This window comes from Lampris incognitus, chromosome 16 (genome assembly GCF_029633865.1).
Source record: "Lampris incognitus isolate fLamInc1 chromosome 16, fLamInc1.hap2, whole genome shotgun sequence".
Lineage (NCBI taxonomy): Eukaryota > Metazoa > Chordata > Actinopteri > Lampriformes > Lampridae > Lampris > Lampris incognitus.
In genome coordinates, this window is record NC_079226.1 from 22,256,971 (window position 1) to 22,277,656 (window position 20,686).

General features: G+C 40.5%; 1 protein-coding gene across 1 annotated transcript in view; it reads right to left on the reverse strand.

Moving 5' to 3' along the window:
- The window catches only part of ltk (leukocyte receptor tyrosine kinase), a 97,219-nt gene that overhangs the window by 50,868 nt on the left and 25,665 nt on the right, over positions 1-20,686 (reverse strand). The window contains exons 4-11 of the mRNA XM_056295386.1: positions 20,230-20,291; positions 19,163-19,261; positions 11,150-11,305; positions 7,640-7,868; positions 5,627-5,766; positions 4,601-4,735; positions 1,435-1,584; positions 608-708 (exon numbers count right to left, since the gene is read on the reverse strand). Of these exons, the coding sequence (XP_056151361.1) occupies positions 608-708; positions 1,435-1,584; positions 4,601-4,735; positions 5,627-5,766; positions 7,640-7,868; positions 11,150-11,305; positions 19,163-19,261; positions 20,230-20,291 (1,072 nt within the window). The remainder of the gene's footprint in view (positions 1-607; positions 709-1,434; positions 1,585-4,600; positions 4,736-5,626; positions 5,767-7,639; positions 7,869-11,149; positions 11,306-19,162; positions 19,262-20,229; positions 20,292-20,686) is intronic.

The window sequence follows — 20,686 nt, forward strand, 5'->3', positions numbered from 1 at the left end:
CATCCATTCACAGATTCACTCATTCATTGACTGGATCATCCACAACTACCCAAAAAGACATGTGAAGAGATGTCTTTTTTTTTCTTTTCTTATTCTTCCCAATTTTATCCAGCCAATTACCCTACTCCTCCGAGCCGTCCCGGTCGCTGCTCCACCCCCTCTGCCGATCCAGGGAGGGCTGCAGACTACCACATGCCTCCTCTGATACATGTGGAGTTGCCAGCCGCTTCTTTTCATCCGACAGTGAGGAGTTTCGCCAGGGGGACATAGCACATGGGAGGATCACGCTATTCCCCCCAGTTCCCCCTCCCCTCTGAACAGGCGCCCCGAACAGCCAGAGGAGATGCTAGTTTAGCGACCAGGACACATACCCACATCTGGCTTCCCACCTGCAGACACGGCCAATTGTGTCTGTAGGGATACCCAACCAAGCCGGAGGTAACATGGGGATTCGAAACGGCAACCCCAGTGTTGGTAGGCAATGGAATAAACCGTTATGCTACCTGGACGCCTCATGAAGAGATGTCTTATATAGCTCTGTGGTGCAAATGAAGAACAACTTTGACTTTGTGTAACTTGTAATGTATCAATAAGCTGACTAACTGACCTGGCAGATGCTGGTAGAGACTGGCGGAGGAAACGAAGCGCTCTGGATGGATGCTTCCTGAGGGGAATTACTGCCTCTTACCCGTAGAAACAGGAAGTAGCCTGTGGTAGCATAGCAAATGTGACACAGCAGAAAGCTGACAAGGATATACAGTTGCTGTCAACATAACACTAGATATTTAGAAATATGGAGGCTGTAAAGACTTTCAGGCCTTATCACTAAAACAATAAATAGCCAGTGATGTTGGTTTAATGCCCAAGCTGAGCTGGACCGGAGCCTATCACATATATCTGTGGGCTAAATTTATGGAAATCAGTTGAACAAAACTGGGTTCAATATAAAAGCTCCTGATATCCTGGACTCTACTCAGATGTTCAACAGCTGGATTCTCAAACCAACTCTAAACTCTCCAGTTATGTAATTTCATATGGTTATATATATTGCAAGAAATTCTTGTTCTAATCCCCGAGGCTATCCTTAATGTTCAGAAAATATAATTACAAATGAAAATCCTTTATTGAGTCATAAAAAATTAGTACTTTCAGCACCAAGTAATGTGAGAATCGTGGAAAGGAAGGCCGAAGATCATGTCAGGTTATTTTACATCCATCTCCCCATACCCCTTCTGAACAAAACAAGTCCAGTAAAGAAATCAGAGTATTTACACACTCACACACGCACACACACGCGCGCGCACACACACACACACACACACACACACACACACACACACACACACATATATATATATATAGATATATACATACATACACACACACACACACACACACACACACACACACACACACAAACAGCCTCTTGCACACCTGGTGTACTCTGCAATGCAATCCCCCGCATGTCTTCTCGCTCCATCAAGTCTTCTCCTGCTACCCTTCTCCATGCTGAATGCTGTTTGGAAACAGACCAACCACATTGGTCCTGCTCAAAGGAACAGTAAGAGCCAAATGGCAGGGCATCTGTGGAAGAGGAAAATCAATTTATAGTCATACTACGTCAGTAGTACATCTGACATCTAAGCCCGTTTCTGTTGTTGATTCCATCTTTTCCTTTGATTGCCTTCTTCTAAAATTTACAAGGACCGAATAAAGGTTTTTTTAAAATACCACCTCAAATGTGGAGAGTGGATTCAGCAATGGATAAACATAATGAGAAAAGCATCCACCTGTTTGGTTGGTATTGGTCTGCATGTAGAGTAGCCATTGTAGTTATAATGTGTATATGCACCAGGAGGTTTCCTATTTTTAGTAGTGAAAATATGTGTACATGTTTATCAATACATCTGTCTGCTTCTGTTTAATTCCTTCTCTGTGTTTTGATCATGTCAGTCCCTCTTCTTAGTCACCATCTCTGTATTTCTGTTATCCTATACATGTTTGTCACTGTGTTTGCACAGTCTGCATACACCCATCAGCCAAAACAATAAAACCACTGACAGGTGAAGTGAATAACATTGATTATCACGTTATATCCCACAGAAGAGCACCCAAGTCTCATTGATGCACATGGGAAGTGACTGCTTGCCCATCTGGTCCGAACCCACAGAAGAGCTACTGTAGCTGAAATTGCTGAAAAAGTTAATGCTGGCTATGATAGACAAGTGTCAGACCACACAGTGCATTGCAGCTTGCTGCGTATGGGGCTGTGTAGCCGCAGATCAATCAGAGTGCCCATGATGACCCGTCCACTGCTGAAAGCGCCTACAATGGGCATATGAGCATCAGAACTGGACCATGGAGCAATGGAAGAAGGTGGCCTGGTCTGATGAATCACATTTTCTTTTCCATCATGTGGATGGCCGGATGCGTGTGCGTTATTTACCCAGGGAAGTGATGGCACCAGGATTCACTATGGGAAGAAGGCAAGCCAGCGGTGAAGCAGGACACTCTGGGCAATGTTCTGCTGGGAAACTTTGGGTCCTGGCATTCATGTGGCTGTTACTTTGACATGTACCACCTACCTAAACATCATTGCAGACCAGATACACACCTTCATTACAACGGTATTCCTTGATGGCAGTGGTCTCTTTCAGCAGGTTAATGCACCCTGCCACACTGCAAAAACTGTTCAGGAATGGCTTGAGGAACATTACGAAGAGTTCAAAGTGTTGCCTTGGCCTCCAATTCCCCAGAACTCAATCTGATTGAGCATCTGTGGGATGTGCTGGAGAAACAAGTCCGATCCATGGAGGCCCCACCTTGCAACTTACAGGACTTAAAGGATCTGCTGCTAACTTTTTGGTGCCAGATATCACAGGACACCTTCAGAGGTCTTTTGGAGTTCATACCTTGACAGGTCAGAGCTGTTTCGGTTGCACGAGGGGGACTTACACAATATCAGGCAGGTGGTTTTAATGTTTTGGCTGATCGACGTATGTGTCAAAGGTCATTGTTCATAGAATTAGCTTTCAAATGTGCCCTCAAAAAGCATAAATCTGCATCTGCATCATATCACACGTTAAGGTTATGTTTAGTCGCTTGAAACTTTCAACCGTTGAGCTTAACGGAAGAGATTTTGACAGAAAATAGTTGCTCAACACTTTGTTAGTATCGTGAATTTCACAATGTTGCGGACGCCATCATACCTTGCCGCACAATATGATCGGCTTGGAAATTTGGATTGCTGAAATTGTTGCCACATCACACCGTGTCCTGTTACCATGGAGATGACGCAAAAGGATGAACGTCAGGTGTTGCTCAACACTTTTATTTTAAAACAGCAGTTATCAGAAGTGTGGACTGACAAAGGCAAATGATTTAAATTGACCTCTGCTCCCCTGGTTGTGCTGTATATACATTTCTGAGGAACTTCAAGTCAGAGCCGCTGCTGTTCACTCAAGATCAAAACAGCCCACCCAGAATTTAATTGTGCCACAAACTACATTTGGCATTCTGCAGGCAACAGAATGTGCTGCTGGGCCATTCAAGAAATTACACCACCACTGTGACCCTCCTCTTTTCCCCTGGGGTTCAACCATTCAAGGCCTCTCAATAGCTCTCAGTCCTCTGATTCCATTACAGACTGAAGCAGGGCTATTTGCCTCTCTCTCGGAGGGAGCCCTTCCCTTTGCGTGGGATGATTGATGTTTTGATTGAGGGAGAAAGGGAAGGAGGAAGGAGAGTAAAGAGGGGTAGAATCTAATTTGTGATGCAAAAACGACATTCTGCTACTTTATATTTTCAAGGCTGAGAGTGTAGAACATTAATAATGGCATCACAAATGTATTATACTTGTTAAATATCTCACTGTCAAACAATTTGAATAAATAATCATAAAGAAAGACCCTAAAAAGAGGATATAACATTCTATAAATTATACTCTGATCATCTCTTGGTAACTGAAAAGTTTCTGTCACTGATAAAAAGATATCAGCATAAATTAATTAGGGACAAAGGTTGTACACATCAGACTCCACCACATTTGTTTACATTACTCTCTTTTCTTCAAACCCATTGTGAAGGAAAATCTGATGTAGTGACAGACACATTGTGGTGGCAGCTGGCTGGCTAATGCAGTGTCTCAAATCAAGGGATTAGCAATTCATCATGGCCTTAAAGTTTAATACAGCTAATGCAAGTAGCATACAGCCTGCCAGTACCACTACACTCTTATTTTGGCCTGCAATGCTCCTGCATCACACAGTGCCCCACATCCTACTTTCACTGACACAAACACAATCACTCATACGTAGATTTCTTATTGCTTTTCATCATATTTGTACGCTCTTGCTCTCAGAATCAATCAAAGGAAGTGAATTTGTAATAATGCACAGCATTTAAGCTCAAGGGATTTGAATAACTCGCTGTGTGAGGTAAACCTTAGATAAACAACTTCAAGCAGCTTCAAAAATAAATTTTTCAGAAGAGGTTTGTGTATGTAAATATAGGGGAATGACGTGAACTTGCTGCAGATTATACCCGACTCTACAGTCTGTTAGGGAATGGAGGAGTTTGATTTGTTGAAAAAAAAACTCACCACAGATAAATCCCTCATCCTCCCCTAGAGGACAATCGGGGTGGAAGTCACATACTTGACTCTGGGCGATGCAGCCTGTAGTGTCGCACTGGAAAGACGTCTCACAATCCTCCTCAAACTCCAAGTCATGTTGTTCTGCATCCAAGAGAAAAGACAGCATTTTTTTCAGTTTTACAGTAAAGTGATATTGTGACTGTACAGCTTTAGATATAAAGTTAAATTGTACAACTTTTTTTGTATCACACCAATGCTGCCTATGAGACCTCTCCACATGGTTGAAAACATTCAGTTTAAGTGCTGTAACTTTATTAGGCAGGCTTTCAATTTTTTTATAGAGAGGCCATCAGGAAAATAAACACTCCCAGTGATGCTACAGTATATGCTGCATGTAGTGTGCAGACTTTAATTAATCAATTAGCACATGTAAAATTTTATGATGCTTAGTACAGCATTGTAAAGTTGTGCATATATACATGACAAACAAAGTTATCATTTGCCAAGCAGAAAGTATAATGTCAAAATTATCTAAAATATTAGCAACATCCATGGAGATTCTTCAGCTCTTGTATGTTTACGATTCCTTTCTTAATCCCCTTGGGGAAATTCAGTTACTGCAAATTAACCCATCCTAGCTGTGATCTGTGTAGCTAGGAGCAGTGTTCTGCCGCCTTCATGCTGCGCCCGAGGACCAACTCCAGTTCTTTTCATAGACCCTAACATGCATGTTTCTTTTGATGGTGGGGGAAATTGGAGCACCCGGAGAAAACCCACCGCAGACACGGGGAGAACACACAAACTCTACACAGAGGACGACCTGGGATGACCCCCAAGGTTGGACAACCCCGGGATTTGAACCCAGGACCTTCTTGCTATGAGGCGACAGTGTTAACCACTGGGCCACCATGACACCCTTTCTATAACCAATGTACCAAATATTTAAAATACCAGCCATTCTCAGACAGAAGAATATTGTAAGTTAGCAAGCATGGCCCAGACTGTAGCCTCAAAGCGTGGAGCTGAACTTACCCTGCTTACAGTCTCTGAGCTCAATGGAGTCCAAAGCCAGAATGGCTCCATCCTTCCCCAGACAACCGTTGTAGAGCAGGGTCACCTGGAAGGGCTCATCTACTCGACCAATTACAGTCTCCAGAACTTCCCACTCAGCCCTTCATTAAGCAATAACACAAAGCTTTTCAGAGTCACCTGTCATACTGATATAGCTTATGACCTAATTAGTTGTTCATCTTTTTATAGATGTTTTAAATTCTTTACTCATAGGAAACACGTAGAAGACAAAATCCTCTAGCTGCACCCAAAGGCAATTTCCTAGAAACTTGTTTTCCAACCTCAAATATACAGAATACAAACACTCATGCACACAACACGCAGGCATGCATGTACACACTTGCACAAATACCACACAAACACACATTAGTAGCTGGATAAATATGCAAAATCCAGCTTTGAAATTCTAGCTAAAATGTTTTGTATTCTAAAGCCATTTCAAATTTCAGACACATGAATCCTCCTAACCATAACTCTCACTCAATCCCTTTAGAAGCCTGTAAGGAAAAATAGCAATAAAGAAATCTCCCTGTGAAAATCTAAAGTTCAATTTTTAAGCTCTTTTTGAGGTTACTATTATTCCCTAAACCCATTTAGTCTATTTGAATCTAGTGAGAAATAAAAAGGTAGTACTGTATACCGGCATCCCAATATTCTTCTTCCAAAGTCAGAGATTAATGTCTCTTAAACTATATCCCACCTGTCACAGCAGATTTGTATCCTTTATATGTTCTGCCTAAAACAGACAACATGCCTGCGGACAGCTATGCCATAATTCTGTTCTCAATATAGTCTGTGTACAGTATGAGTATACACATACAGTGCTAAACTCGACACGACTGTGTGACTGTAAAAAAGTGAAAGTGATGCAGCGTCCTCAATGTCAAATCACGTAATTTCACATTTCCATTTTTGTCCTAGAAAGTCCCCTTGAATCACACACATCCTGGCTCCCATACTCCACAATGTCTCCGTCCTGTTCTTAGAATAACTCATATTGTTGTCCATACATTCCATTAGCTGTACCTATAGGGGGATAAATAAGTGGATGGCACAGAGCAAGCAATGCGGTTACTCTATGAGGTCTAATAAGCAGGTAGCCCCAATGCTAACAGCCTACAGAGGCCAGTCAGTTCATTTTGAACTATTTCTAGAAGCAATAAACCTTGCAGTATAGTGGATAAAAATGGTTTTCAAGCAGTTGTAGACTTCCATCAACAGACTGTCCAACTGAAATATCAACCTTCTCAACACACACAGGGCTGTAATAAATGACCAAGCCTTGTGGATGGAAAAAGAAAGCTTTCAATGAGAGAGGGTCTGTTCTAAAGGTACACGATCAGGTTAGTCTGGGATTAATAGGATTCAAAATTAATGAAGTCAGCCTATCTGCACTATATGTGGCTATACTTAAACCTTTCACATAATGGGATTGCACAATCCATTACTGCACAGTCTCTAAAACAGTATGTACCGCCTTGTTGTATATGCCTATCCATCCCTCTCTGTCCATAGCAATTATATATAAATTCATTTCAGGAACCTGATTCTGGGTATAAAATGCTTTTAGCTGGTCCACAAATGATTGTGATTCAACATTAGATCAAATGGAAATACATGTCCCAGACAACAGGTACTGAACAGAGAGCTGTTTCCAAGGGATCACATTCCTACAATTCTGTCCCACATGCTGGAGAAACATAAATTTTCTTGCCAAAACATCAGTACTTGTTAACATAAAAGGTATCAGAATTGACTTGACCCTAGCTATGTCCTCAAAGGCCTGTGTCAATTTTCATTCAGTCACCTCAGTCAAGCTAAGATCCCTTCACTTTCAAAAACTCTGCTTGACAAGCATTTAAATCAAGCACTACAAATGGAAAGTTTCTGCAAATGACAGTGTCAGTGTTTTTTTTTCTTTGGTAAAATAAACAACAAAAACACCACCAACAAAAAAAGGATGCATCTGCTGACCTGCTGCCATCTCGTCTTCTGTGGTTGAGAACCTTTGAGGTTGTAGCTGAACGTGAATGAGCTGGTTTGACCAGCAGAGTCACATTCCCCACCAATGGACCAGCTTCATAAAAAGCCAGCTGCAAGAGGCACATCCCACCACTGCCTGCCAACACTGGGCTAACTAAGTGGTACTCACATTTCCCAGGAGTCTCAGCAGTAGGGGAAGGGCTTAGGAACAGGAAGTGACCTAGGGGTACAGAAGGGAGGAGAAAATAAGAATAAGGATGAGAATGGGTCATCCCAGAGGTCCTGTACCTAGCAGAGATGGGTCATATTGGCAGTATGTTGTTATACCAACAGATGGCTATTGAGGGCATGAAACAGACTGAAATGAACGACAGTCTACGAGACAGTACCACAAAATCAGCTATGAAGGATTTATTCTTGTTTTTTTCTATTAGAAATTTGATAGCACTCAATCAACAACTGGTGAAAAAAGATGTTTTTCCACGCATGTGATTAACTGAATTTGTGTACCATTTCATTACGAATAGCTTATTTTCTCAAAATATGTCAAACATTTATGACTATTCACGAGGTCTGCTTTTCCTCACTTTGCTTTGAAAGTGAGATCATATCAGGACCAAGGACCGTATGTCAAAAAATACATGTGCTCACAAATGCCGGCATATCATGTTATAAATGCAATAATAGCCCAGTGTCTTGTGAATATTAGAAATCAAGAGTGACGATAATTTTCTACCATTTAGTGCCATTTACTGCCATGTATTCTGGTCTGTTTGTGACCTGGGGGTGTTTTCATAGAACAAGGTACTGCAGCCACAATAGGTGTCCATTGAACATCTGAGCAAAGCACTCAGAGTCTGTGCTCATAATATATTAAGTAACGCGTTTTCAATTAAAAAAAAAATCCTAATGGGAGGTGTGATTATTGCTAGCAGGCTAAAATGATGCAACATGTTTTGATAGTGTTCAAAATAAAGTGATAAGAAAGACTGATTTAGAAAGCCATTGGTTGGTAAAGGCGCACAAATGAGTTTAAAATATATACTTGGAAAATTTATCAGAGGGTGTGTGCTTTAATTATATACTTCAGTTCCTGAACAGGAGTTGAATAAAGCTTTTTATTTAAATTTGGGGTGGGGTGGGGGGGGGGTCCTCAAATGCGTATGGGTATAAAAACAGGAATCGGGAAACCCTCACAAGCCCATAAAGGACCCTCTCCCTCTGATTGGAAAAAAAAAATACTGCAGCCTTTGTGATTTGGTAATTGCAGTAGTTCACATTGTGATATTTTTTTTAACATTAATTTAGAAATATTGTGTTATTAATTATTGTTGTATCCTTCTCTCACTTAGACGTGTGACTAATTTTTTGTCTACATGGTGATGGTGGTCGCATGGCTCAGGTCCTGGGTTGTTCTGGTGGCATCAGGACACTGCTTGTCATCCTCCTCATCATATTCTTCATATATTTTATAATTCCATTATAACTCTGTTATTGTCTTTCAATGTTGTATTCTGTAAATTGTGTAAACACAACAGCCATTGCACGTCTGTCCGTCTTGGGAGAGAGATCCCTCCTCTGTTGCTCTCCCTGAGGTTTTTCTCCCTGTTAAAGTTTTTTTTTTTTAGGGAGTTGTTCCTTATCCAATGTGAGGGTCTAAGGACAGGATGTTGTGCTGCTGTAAAGCCCCCTGAGGCAAATTTGTAATTTGTGATATTGGGCTATAAAACTAAAATTGACATGACTTAAGAGGCCTTGCGATGGTCTGGCGGCCTGTCCAGGGTGTCTCCCTGCCTGCCGGCCAATGACTGCTGGGATAGGCTCCAGAATTCTCGCAACCATGAGAGTAGGATAAGCGGTTTGGATAATTGATGGATGGATGGATGGATAATTGTGCCCTTGTCTGTTTACTTATCAAGAAATATTTTCAGAAAAATCCAGTGGTGGAAGAAGTATTTGGATCCTTTACTTAAGTGAATGTACTAATACCACACTACAAAAAATACTCCACTACAAGTGGAGTATTTTTACTCCATTTGCATTGCACTCTCTGCATTCAAAGCCTTACTTAAGTAAAAGTATGATATTATTATCAGCAAAATGTACTTAAAGCATGAAAAGTAAAAGTACTCATTCTGCAGAAAAATGGTCCCTGTCCCTGTCCCTGTACTATTATATGGATTATTATTACTGCTGCATTAATGTGTATGTTGCATTTTACTGCTGTAGATGTTGAGCTACTTTTAACTACTTTATATACTGTTGGGTAGTTTAATCTACAGCAATGCATCATATTCTATTATATTATCATGTGCTTGTAGTGTCACTGTCCTGTGAGAACCACATGTCTCTAAAAAGTCAACTTGTCATGAGCTCTGAAAAACAGCCCTGTTTTCAGCTTTGTGACAATGCATTTTCCAGTGACTCCAAGAGGGTTTTTAGACAGTTTATTTAGCTTGAGAAGTAGGAGACTCTGCTCAACCCATAAAGGAACACTTAATCCTTCAGTGTATCAGAAAAAAATCAAATTCGAAATCGCCAAATTTGGAGATAAATAATTTTCACTAGAGTATGAAAAATTGTAATCTGAAAAGTAACTGGTAACTAAAGCTGTCACACAAATGTAGTGGAGTAGCAAGTATCTACTACTACGACTACTTTCGGCTGCTCCCGTTAGGGGTCGCCACAGCGGATCATCCGTTTCCATTTCTTCCTGTCTTCTGCGTCTTCCTCTGTCACACCAGCCACCTGCATGTCTTCCCTCACCACATCCACAAACCTCCTCCTTGGCCTTCCTCTTTCCCTCTTTCCTGGCAGCTCCATATTCAGCTCCATATGCTACTCCATATGGAGTAGCAAGTATAAAGCTGCATAAAATGAAAACTCTCAAGTAAAGTACAAGTACCTTGAATTTGTACTTAAGTACAGTACTTGAGTAAATGTACTTAGTTACATTCCACCATTGGAAAAATCCCAATCTACTCGCTGTAAAATTAGTTTAATTTTGTATGTACCTGCTGTAACTGGTCATTGCAAGGATTTTTGGGTAGTAGACCACTGTGAAGTCTGCACTGATGCAAGCTTTGCCAAAGGGCACATCAATGGCTCATTGGGGGCACTTGTGACCCCTTTTTCGAACCACAAAATGAGAACTGAGACAGCCCCACAGGCCTTGAAGTCCTCATGGACATGCGCACATGAGGACTGTGCAATCTCAACTGTACCATCTAGGACAGGGCTTTAGTTACAGCAGTGCCCCGATTCACACTCCTGTTCAGTTGACAGTGGTAATAGGATTGAGAATTTAGAAGGAGTCAAACATGAGATTAGCAGAAACGACATGTTGTTGAGAGCGGATGATCCTTCTCTAAACTTTGGGAAAATTCACAACGGACTGTCCAACTCTAAATTAATCTCAGCGAAGTGTGCAGAGCATGAGCAGTGTTTTCAAACAGCAATTTAGCTAGTTTAGCATGTTCTCAGTGAAGCTTTGGCTCTTACCGTTAGAGCTTCCCACTGAATGGTCAGTGAAAGGCAACATCACGCCAGCTGGTGTGTTTTTTCGTGGCTGCTGTGGAGATGTGACCCACCAGTCACTTTGGCCGCTGTAGTTTGACAACGTCCAGTGGCAGAAAGATTCAAAATCACAGGATGTATCTGCAGGACATACAAACAGATGTTTTGACATTAAAATCTAGATTTACAAAGTCAAAATTTGAGGAAAGTCAACATAGCTTTCTGTGTTATGATGGCCTCATAGGATTTTTAAGTTTATTTCTGCTACAATCTTTTCCTTTAAATTGTATTGATAGATTCAATTTACCCACAGTCTTCTATAAAAAAAAAATCATAATTTTTCTAATCTCAGGATGCATTTGGGTAAACTGTTCGTATTAACCATAATACATATATAATTTCACTGCAAAATGATGCCTCCGCTTCTAGTTTCTTGTAGTGAATGATAGCAGGAGTAAAGCAAGGTGAGGTTGCATCACAGCAACACATTCTGTGGCAAATTCAGTGTGAAACCAATAAAATTACTGTCCTCCATCAAAACCTCTACAATCAGGAGCTGAGTTTAAGCGACTCAGTGTTTTTTCCAATGTCATCATCCTGCAGAGCCAGAGAGCCCCTGCAGTTCTAGACCAAAAGCCGTTTTAGAAGTAGATGTGCGACAGATAATAATGGCGGTACAGCGAACGATATTTTGAAAAACAGCTAAAATTATATATATACATATTGTAACGTACATGGATAAGTAGACACGTTGGTCCTTGACTAACGGGTCGGGGCCTTTAGTCAACTGGTTAACGTTGTCGCTTGCGGAGTGGGAGACATGGGTTCGCGTCCCGGTTGTGGCGACGGTTCCCGGACTGCCCCCCGAATTCGCTACAATATACATTCCCTCCTTCCCCCCCTTTTCCCCATTTGTATTCGGCCAATTACCCCACTCTTCCGAGCCATCCCGGTCGCTGCTCCACCCCCTCTGCCGATCTGGGGAGGGCTGCAGACTACCACATGCCTCCTCTGATACATCACCTGACAGTGAAGAGTTTCACCAGGGGGACATAGTGCGTAGGAGGATCACGCTATTCCCCCCAGTCCCCCCTCCCACCCAAACAGGCACCCCGACCGACCAGAGAAGGCGCTAATGCAGTGACCAGGACACATACCCACATCCAGCTTCCCACCCGCAGACACAGCCGATTGTGTCTGTAGGGACACCCGACCAAGCTGGAAGTAACACAGGGATTAGAACCGGCGATCCCCGTGTTGGTAGGCAACGGAATAGATTGCTACACTAACTGGACGGCCCCTTTAATGTTTAAATGCTTTAATGGCACTATGTTATGCTCTTTCGTTTTAGAGCCACATTACTATTCAGTGACGCACTGAAGTGTCACTAACTGTACAGAAAGCTGGAAAATTGTTTCATTGTCCTTTCTGTAATGAAATGAACGAAAATGAGCCAAACAAGATAATTAAATTGTTAATCAAAATTACATGTACAACAGATAAAATTTCATGATTGAGACAGCCCTAATTTGACTTTGCCTTATACTGACCTGTAGTATTTATATTTAGAATGGGATTATTTGTCCAAAAACAAGGCTTAATTTCTTGTTAAAAATTGTCTTAAAAGGCATTAAATTTAATAACTGTGGTGCCTGCACAACCTGTTTTTACGATATTGCATTTACATTTCTCTTACATACGGTTTCTCTTTTTCTTAATGTAAGGTTAGGGTTAATATTATGTGTGTTATCCTGGTCACTGTTTTTATTTTTTTTCCTTATCAGTGAAACATAACACTTTCTACACACGATGGAAAGAATATTAAATAGAAGGGTACCAGCCTGTAAGGAAGCGCCGGAAGATGGAGGTCCTATAGTGGCAGCATGAGAAATGTAATAAAATAAATAATTTCCCAAAATTCAGTCCAGTTGTATTCATTAGTGCTGTGCGTGATTCCATCTTCTCGCATTATAGCCATTACAGCCTTCTCACGATACACCTGTCCCGACGCTGCACGCCACTGGTGTGTCACAACCCAGAGTTTGAAAACCACTGTGCTGGAAGATGAATTGCACACCTCTTGACCACACTATCAAATTAAGCCAATTTTTCCCCACAGGAAGTGTTGGCCCTAATGGCCCATTTCACTTATTCTAATGTGCTTATTTAGTGGCAATCTTGTATAATTATTAAGTGATAGACGTTATTCACAGATGTGTTATAGCAGGCTATGCAAATGAGCAAAACAATAATCACTGTTAGTTGTTGCTCACATAAATCAGACGTCTGTTGTTATTAGGTATAGTGTGTTTGCTGCAGCTACTCACCTGTAGTGTCCACTAAGAGGATTATCAGAAGTATCCAAAGGAGTTGAATCAAGTGCAATTGCACTTGATTCAACTCCTTTGGATAACCATGACCTGGATGAATGAGAACATTCACAGACACGCTTATCAGAAGGTTGGCTTTGAGGTGCTGTTGCCTTTATCTATCTATTTCTCTATATGCAAGGTGTCACTGAAAAAACATGCATAACCATAAACAACCATTGAATGCAAAAATAATCTTTGCAACTCCCATATGCATTTCCTAATACACACTCAAACCAATAAACTAAATTAAACTGAACTAATACATGCTTATGAAGTTAATGAGTACTGCGACCCCCTGCCACTAATTGAGGGAGACTTTTCTTCAGAATGACTTTCTGTTCCAATTCTATTTGAGCATTTTTATTTTAGTAAACTATTTTAGCAACGTTTTTTTTTTTTATATTTTAGTATATTACTAAATTGTCCCTAGGTGCGTGTGTGTGTGTGGGCCCTGTGATGGACTGGCAGCCTGTCCATCACAGGGCCGATTGGGATAAGCGTCTTGGATAATGGATGGACAGATGGATAGATGAACAACATCAACTAGTATTCCTATTAACATCATCTAGGCTGAACATTAGTTTCCACACTTGTGAATTATAAACAAATAAATACATCAGTGGCCATAACAGTGAACAGCTTTAAGCAGCACTCTATTTCTCCACTCAGATTTCCATGACTGTGTGCCCAAACACAGGTCAAAGAAATGGTGCTTCATGAATTCCAGATCCATCTATCTATCTATCTATCTATCTATCTATCTATCTATCTATCTATCTATCTATCTATCTATCTATCTATCTATCTATCCATCCATCCATCTATCCATCCATCTATGTGTATGTAGGCATACAGCTGTTTTAGATTAACAAATGTTTATACTGATAAAAATCCTTCACTGAATACACAAATTTCACTTAGTAAAAGACTAGAAAGTGGACTGGTTCTCCCCACATGCGTATGTCTAAAATGATGGTAAAACTGGTGGCGTATGCGTACGGCTAAAATGGCTGTTGGTCTAGATCTGTGGGCGCTCTCCGGCTGTGCAGGGCGATGTTTCTCATTTGTTTGAACCAAATGCACCGCAAAATCTGGTGTTTTCCCAAATATTAAACACCCCAATTAAATGCAAATGCAGTCAGAAGAGGCTGTGGGAATGACAGTCATTTTTTGTCTTCCAGCCAACCAGAATGAACTGCTTTGTGGTCTCAAGGGGAGAAAAAAAAGAGAAATCCTCACAAACAACGTTATCTGTTAAACCATTGCTGAAAAAAGACGTAATTTTCAAATTCTGCCTGTCTTCATGATAGTTTTGACGTGTGGTAAAGCGGTCACCCTTAAGATGTAATGATTTAAGCGAGATAAGGTAGAAAATGTTTTTGTTAAACTTAATCAGTTCACTCCAAAATCAAAAACGCAAGTTTTTCCGCTTATCTGTAGTGCTATTTATCCATCTAGATTGTTTTGGTGTGAGTTGCTGAGTATTGGAGATATCGGTTGTAGACATGTCTGCCTTCTCTCAAATACAATGGAACTGGATGGCACTCGGCTTGTGTTGCTCAAAGTGCCAAAAAATAGATTTGAAAAACTCAACAGCAATATCTCTTTCCAGAGCTCATGACCTGATTACTCAAGATAATCCACAGACCTTGTTGTGAGCAGTTTCATGTAGGTGTAGTTCGGTCTAAGAAAATAGTTCCTACACAACCAGGTCTATGGAGTAACCGGGTCATGATCTCTGGAAACAGACATTGCTGTTGAGTTCTTCCAAATGCATTTTTTGGCACTTTGAGCAACACAAGCCGAGTGCCATCCAGTTCCATTGTATTTGAGAGAAGGCAGACATCTCTACGGCCGATATGGCCAAAACTCGGCAACTCGCACCAAAATTATCTAGATGGACAAATAGCACTACAGGTAAGAGGAAAAACACGCATTTTTGATTTTTGGGGTGACTTCCCCTCTAAACAAGAAAACAAGACCTTTGAGGGAGGAAAATACGTGATACTGTTTTATGGGGGGGGGGGGGTTAAAGAATGAGAAAAGAAAACGGTTGGGAACAGAGGGGGTTGAGGCTGTAAGAGAAGAAAGGAAAGACAAAGGAGAGGCAGGATGCTTGTGAGACATCATGTGATGGTTGGAAAGGAAACTACCAATAATAAGGCCAAATGCCACAGGAAACCCTTAAGGGCATACTGAATAGAAATACTCCAGGCTGTGCCTAAACACAGACCTAATTCAACATTATTTCATTGAAGAAAACTTTGTTTCTGTTCTAAAATAAACTATTTCGCTTGGGTCAAAATCTAATCTGGGGTCAAAATGTGATCTGACTGTCCCATTGTTGCACATCGCATCTGCGGCGCACCTACATAAAAATTAACTATGTTGTTTACTTCAACTTAAAGACACCTATTTTCCTCGTATTTTCTGTACAATATAAACATAATTATGCAATAATCTTTCATTAATTTGCATTCATTTGGATATTGGTAATCTACTATTTCCCCCTGGTGAAACTCCTCACTGTCAGGTGAAAAGAAGCAGTTGGCAACTCCACATGTATCAGAGGAGGCATGTGGTAGTCTGCAGCCCTCCCCGAATCGGCAGAGGGGGTGGAGCAGCAACTGGGACAGAGTGGGGTAATTGGCCGGATACAATTGGGGAGGAAAAAAAAGGGGAAATTTCCAAAAAAACAAAAAACAAAACAAAAACTTTATTATTTTTATCGTCATTTGAATGAATTTATTATAGTGCCTTAGTTATGATTTTTTTTGTTCTCTAAAAACATTGAATTGTGTGCGATGTAACTGTCATTTTGATGTAATGTTTAATTGGCAGGTGAGGTGGAGCAGAGATCGCTCAAAAGAGTGGGTTAATTGACCGGATACAAAAAGGGGGGGGGGGGGGGGGAGACCCGCAAAAAAAACAAAATAACTTTCATTTCATGTGTTGGGCCTCCCAAGGGCTCTCTTAAATTAGCACCATACTTGTAGTTCTTCTGGTTTGCAAACTAGGATTGTAGTTCAGCTTATGAAAAGATGTATCTAACGGAATTTTTCAAATATTTACTGCAGCTGAAACATAAATTACACTGCATTTAGGTAGTTTATTTGAAAAAAAAAAAAACGCATAAACATTTTGATTTATTTAGGATATTTTAGCGAGTATTGTAGAAACACGTTTTGGGGTTATGTTCAATGTCAGCAGGAGTTATGTAACACTTCAGAGTATATCTAAGGAGCTTTACGACTATATCCATTTCTTTTTAATTATGCTTTCGAAATGTTTGTTCGCCCCCCTCATGGCTTTACTAAACTGCCCCTGTGTGCTTAGAAATCCAAAGAAGAAGGAATTTGTCCTCCCCGGGACACTTTAAAATCTACGATTTTTTATTGAACGAACACCATCAAACAGTTACATAAATAACACAAATGAGCTCAGATAACTACACAATGTAAAGACAACGATTCAAAAAACATGCAAGCTACGTGGTTTCAGCGACAGCAGAGTCCATTGCAATCACCATAGCAACATTTTTATATGCAAATTCACAATAAAGCAAAAAGTCACATTAACCACAGGTGAGCAGTGTCATCATATCATATTTAACAAACTAGTGCAGTGCCAATTTGGGTGTAATCCCCCCTCTGACCACAATGTGGGTTTCAATGGCAGAGTGGCGCTCTTCATCCGGTCGCTACGGGAAGAACTTTTGTGTGTATGTATGTATGTATGTATGTATGTATGTATGTATGTATGTATGTATGTATGTATGTATGTATGACTGTCCTTTGATTTTCTTGACAATCACTTATCCAAACAACTTTACACTTGACACTGCACTTCCTTGGGTCTTCAGCAACACACCCAACATGTGTGAAGTCAATTGAATGTACAGTTGTTGAGAAAATCAAAGGACAGACTGACAGACAGACATACCTACATACAGAAAGGAAAGAAACTCCTTCCATTTTAGTTAGATAGATTCATTCATTCATTCCAATGTGGGGAGTGGTCTTCATCTTATTAATTATTATTATTATTATTAGGGGGCAAATGATACAAGAGGAATATAATTGCCTTTTCGATAACATAAAGGGAAAAATCTGTTTGACACAGCTCCCTTCCGTCAAAACTCCCTCATTACATCAAAATTACAGTTATGTATATCACACACAATTCAGTGTTTTTAGAGAACAAAAAATCATAACTAAGGCTCTATATTAAATTCAGTCAAATGGCAATAAAAATAACAATAACGTTTTCTAATCAAGACAACATTAACTACTGCCCATTGCATAACGTTGTTGAACCAGGGAATTTGTGTGCCCAATATGACAAAGGATCCTAATTGACTTTCCATTGGCATTGTTTCCGTGATGCCACAACTACATAATGCGATGATAGAGTGATACTGACATCAAAATCTGAAAATTCCTATTGATAGGCTATGTTCTGAGTTGGAATGTGACCACGGAGAAATTCAGTGGCCAAAACAGCGCATCTGTGGCCACTTGAGAGAGTTCTGTGATTGATTGTAGATGGTGTCCAATGACAAATTGTGCCGGTGGATACGTAGACACCAGTCAATTTGCATATAGGGTGTGTCCGTAGCGAGATGCTATAAAACCACGGAGAAGCCGATTTTCCCCCCTCCTGCTAGCTACTTGGCTCGAGTTTGTGCTATTTTGCTGAGACTTTATTATCGATCTTGCTATGACATATTGCTATCTATCTATATAGCTATCTATCTATCTACCTATTTATCTAAATATATATCATCTATCTATCTAACAGATATTTGTATCATCGAACATATTATTCGCCAAGTTGTATTGCACTGCCGTGCTGTACGCCTACCACCATTTTTTTCTATGGCAAGTGATGAGCGGTACCAAGCCCCACCCACGCGAACACCCAGGGAGACAGAAGCCAATAGCTCTGAATTCATAAAACCACACCTATTTTCGGGTTATGATTGAAACTCCCAGTTAAAAAATGTGTTCAGAAAGGGCATGTCAGTCTCTCTTTAAGAGGCCATGCTCATTTCATGTATTTCTGTGAGATCAGGGTGATTGAATTATAGTTATGCAGCACATGTTTTGCCCAATTAAGAAGGGACCTAAAATCATGAAGGTCCTCCATTCAAGACTTAAAACAAATAAATCAGTGTTTGCTCGCGCAAATCTACCACAAGATGTGTTTTTCAAATTATTAAAAGCCAAGTGCTTGTGCTTCATAAAAGTAAAAATGCTATAAAAGTATTACTCATATCCAACCCTTCATTATTAAATTTCAAATGTTCAAATGCGACTTCAGTTTGTCCTTTTCAACATGGTTCTATGCCATTAACTCATCAGATCATTTACGAGGCCTACAGTATTTGGAAAATCTCAAGTTTATCCCTGCATATTTATACAAATGCAGCTAATTCATGATCAATCACAGATGACAATAATCAAAGTGACAATAACATTCACTGTGTGTGTGTGTGTGTGTGTGTGTGTGTGTGTGTGTGTGTGTGTGTGTGTGTGTGTGTGTGTGTGTGTGTGTGTGTGTGTGTGTGTGTGTGTAATGCTGATCGTATGGTGCACGTTCAAACAGACAAGCGTGCAATTCTTACATTGGCCATCATCATCTGAATCCAAATAACGAGGAAACAAATCATCTGCAGTGTTCTCCTGAAGGAATCGGTCCAAAAGAGCATGGCTGGTGCTGCCAACTGCAGGGCAAGACAGAGAGAGAATAACAGAGTGCAAAGGGGAGAAAGGATGATTAGTTTGGTTTAGGAGTGCGTGTCATGGCTTTGATGAATCTCAAGTGGCGCACTGAGTCATTCACTGCAAATGAAAGGGCCATGGACATCCCTCAAGTGTATGAGTCAGCTGGAAAGTACAGGTAATTGAGTTATCACAGTACATTGTGGGTGCTGTACATCCCATCAAACTAAATCATTGATCAAGTGGGATTACATTCAGATGAGACAACACATTTTTTTAAAAATAGACAAAATAACAGAACAGTAAAACTGCTAGCACTGCTCACAACTATTCTCAGCCTTAGTAAATCATACCCCTGGTTGGAACTTTTATACATGGGAGACTATTGTTGAGTGCGATTGCCAGCAAACAGTCTGCTTAAACTGCTACAAATTATAAATATTTATGCCAGATATGCTACTTTACTGCTTAAGTTAGCTAGTGCACTTGTGCAACCACATTAAGTTTCACTATTTGGTTTTGAATGTGGGAATACCAGCCAATTAATCAGCCATTCACCATGGTACATTTGCAACCTCTGGAATAAGTGTTTTTCGGTAGCCTGTGTACATTACTGCCCATATAATTGCACTTATCACATCACAGATTTAGGGGTTGTACCAGTGCAGACCTAAGCTTGATTTTACAATTTTTAACAGCCACCTTTCGTCAGGGTATGACCCAATCAGCACACAATCTTAAAACCAGTTACAAAGAAAAGTTTTTGGGAGTTGATCACACTTTCAGCCACACCAAAATAATCATAACATTGCTGCAACGGAACCAGCCCTATTTTGGATACTTCAGAGTTTAGGGCACTGAACACATGGATCGCATCAACACCCTGAGGGACAATGAATGGGAACTAGATAGAGGGGGAGGGAACCTTACATGTGACACTGCATCTACAGCATTAACCAGCATGATCAACAGACAAGAACAGAAATTATGATATCACAACGGGGTCGGGGTAACTTAACCCCTCCAAAGCCCCTGGAACAATGAGATTGCTGTTGGCAGTCGCCTGTGAGACAGGGCTACACTGGTCAAGCAGGACAAATTAGATTATTAAACAGTTATTAAAAGCAGGCAGTAGGAATAATGGAACATTATATGGACGAATGACAGCCATGCTATTCACTGGTAATTATAGAATAAAAGCAGCTATTTTTAGAGTCTATAATATGGACACCAGAAAATGTAATGGACAAAGAAAAAGAAATTGAGACAAAAGACAAGTTTAATTTAGGCTTTTAGTAGCATAAGAGATCACAAAGTTTCTTTGGAAACCCCCAAAAAAGTCTTAGTGAATGCATTTCTTTACACAATTTCCCCCTTGCAGTTTCTCTGCCCCCAATTCTGCCCATTTAGAATTAAAAAACGGGGGG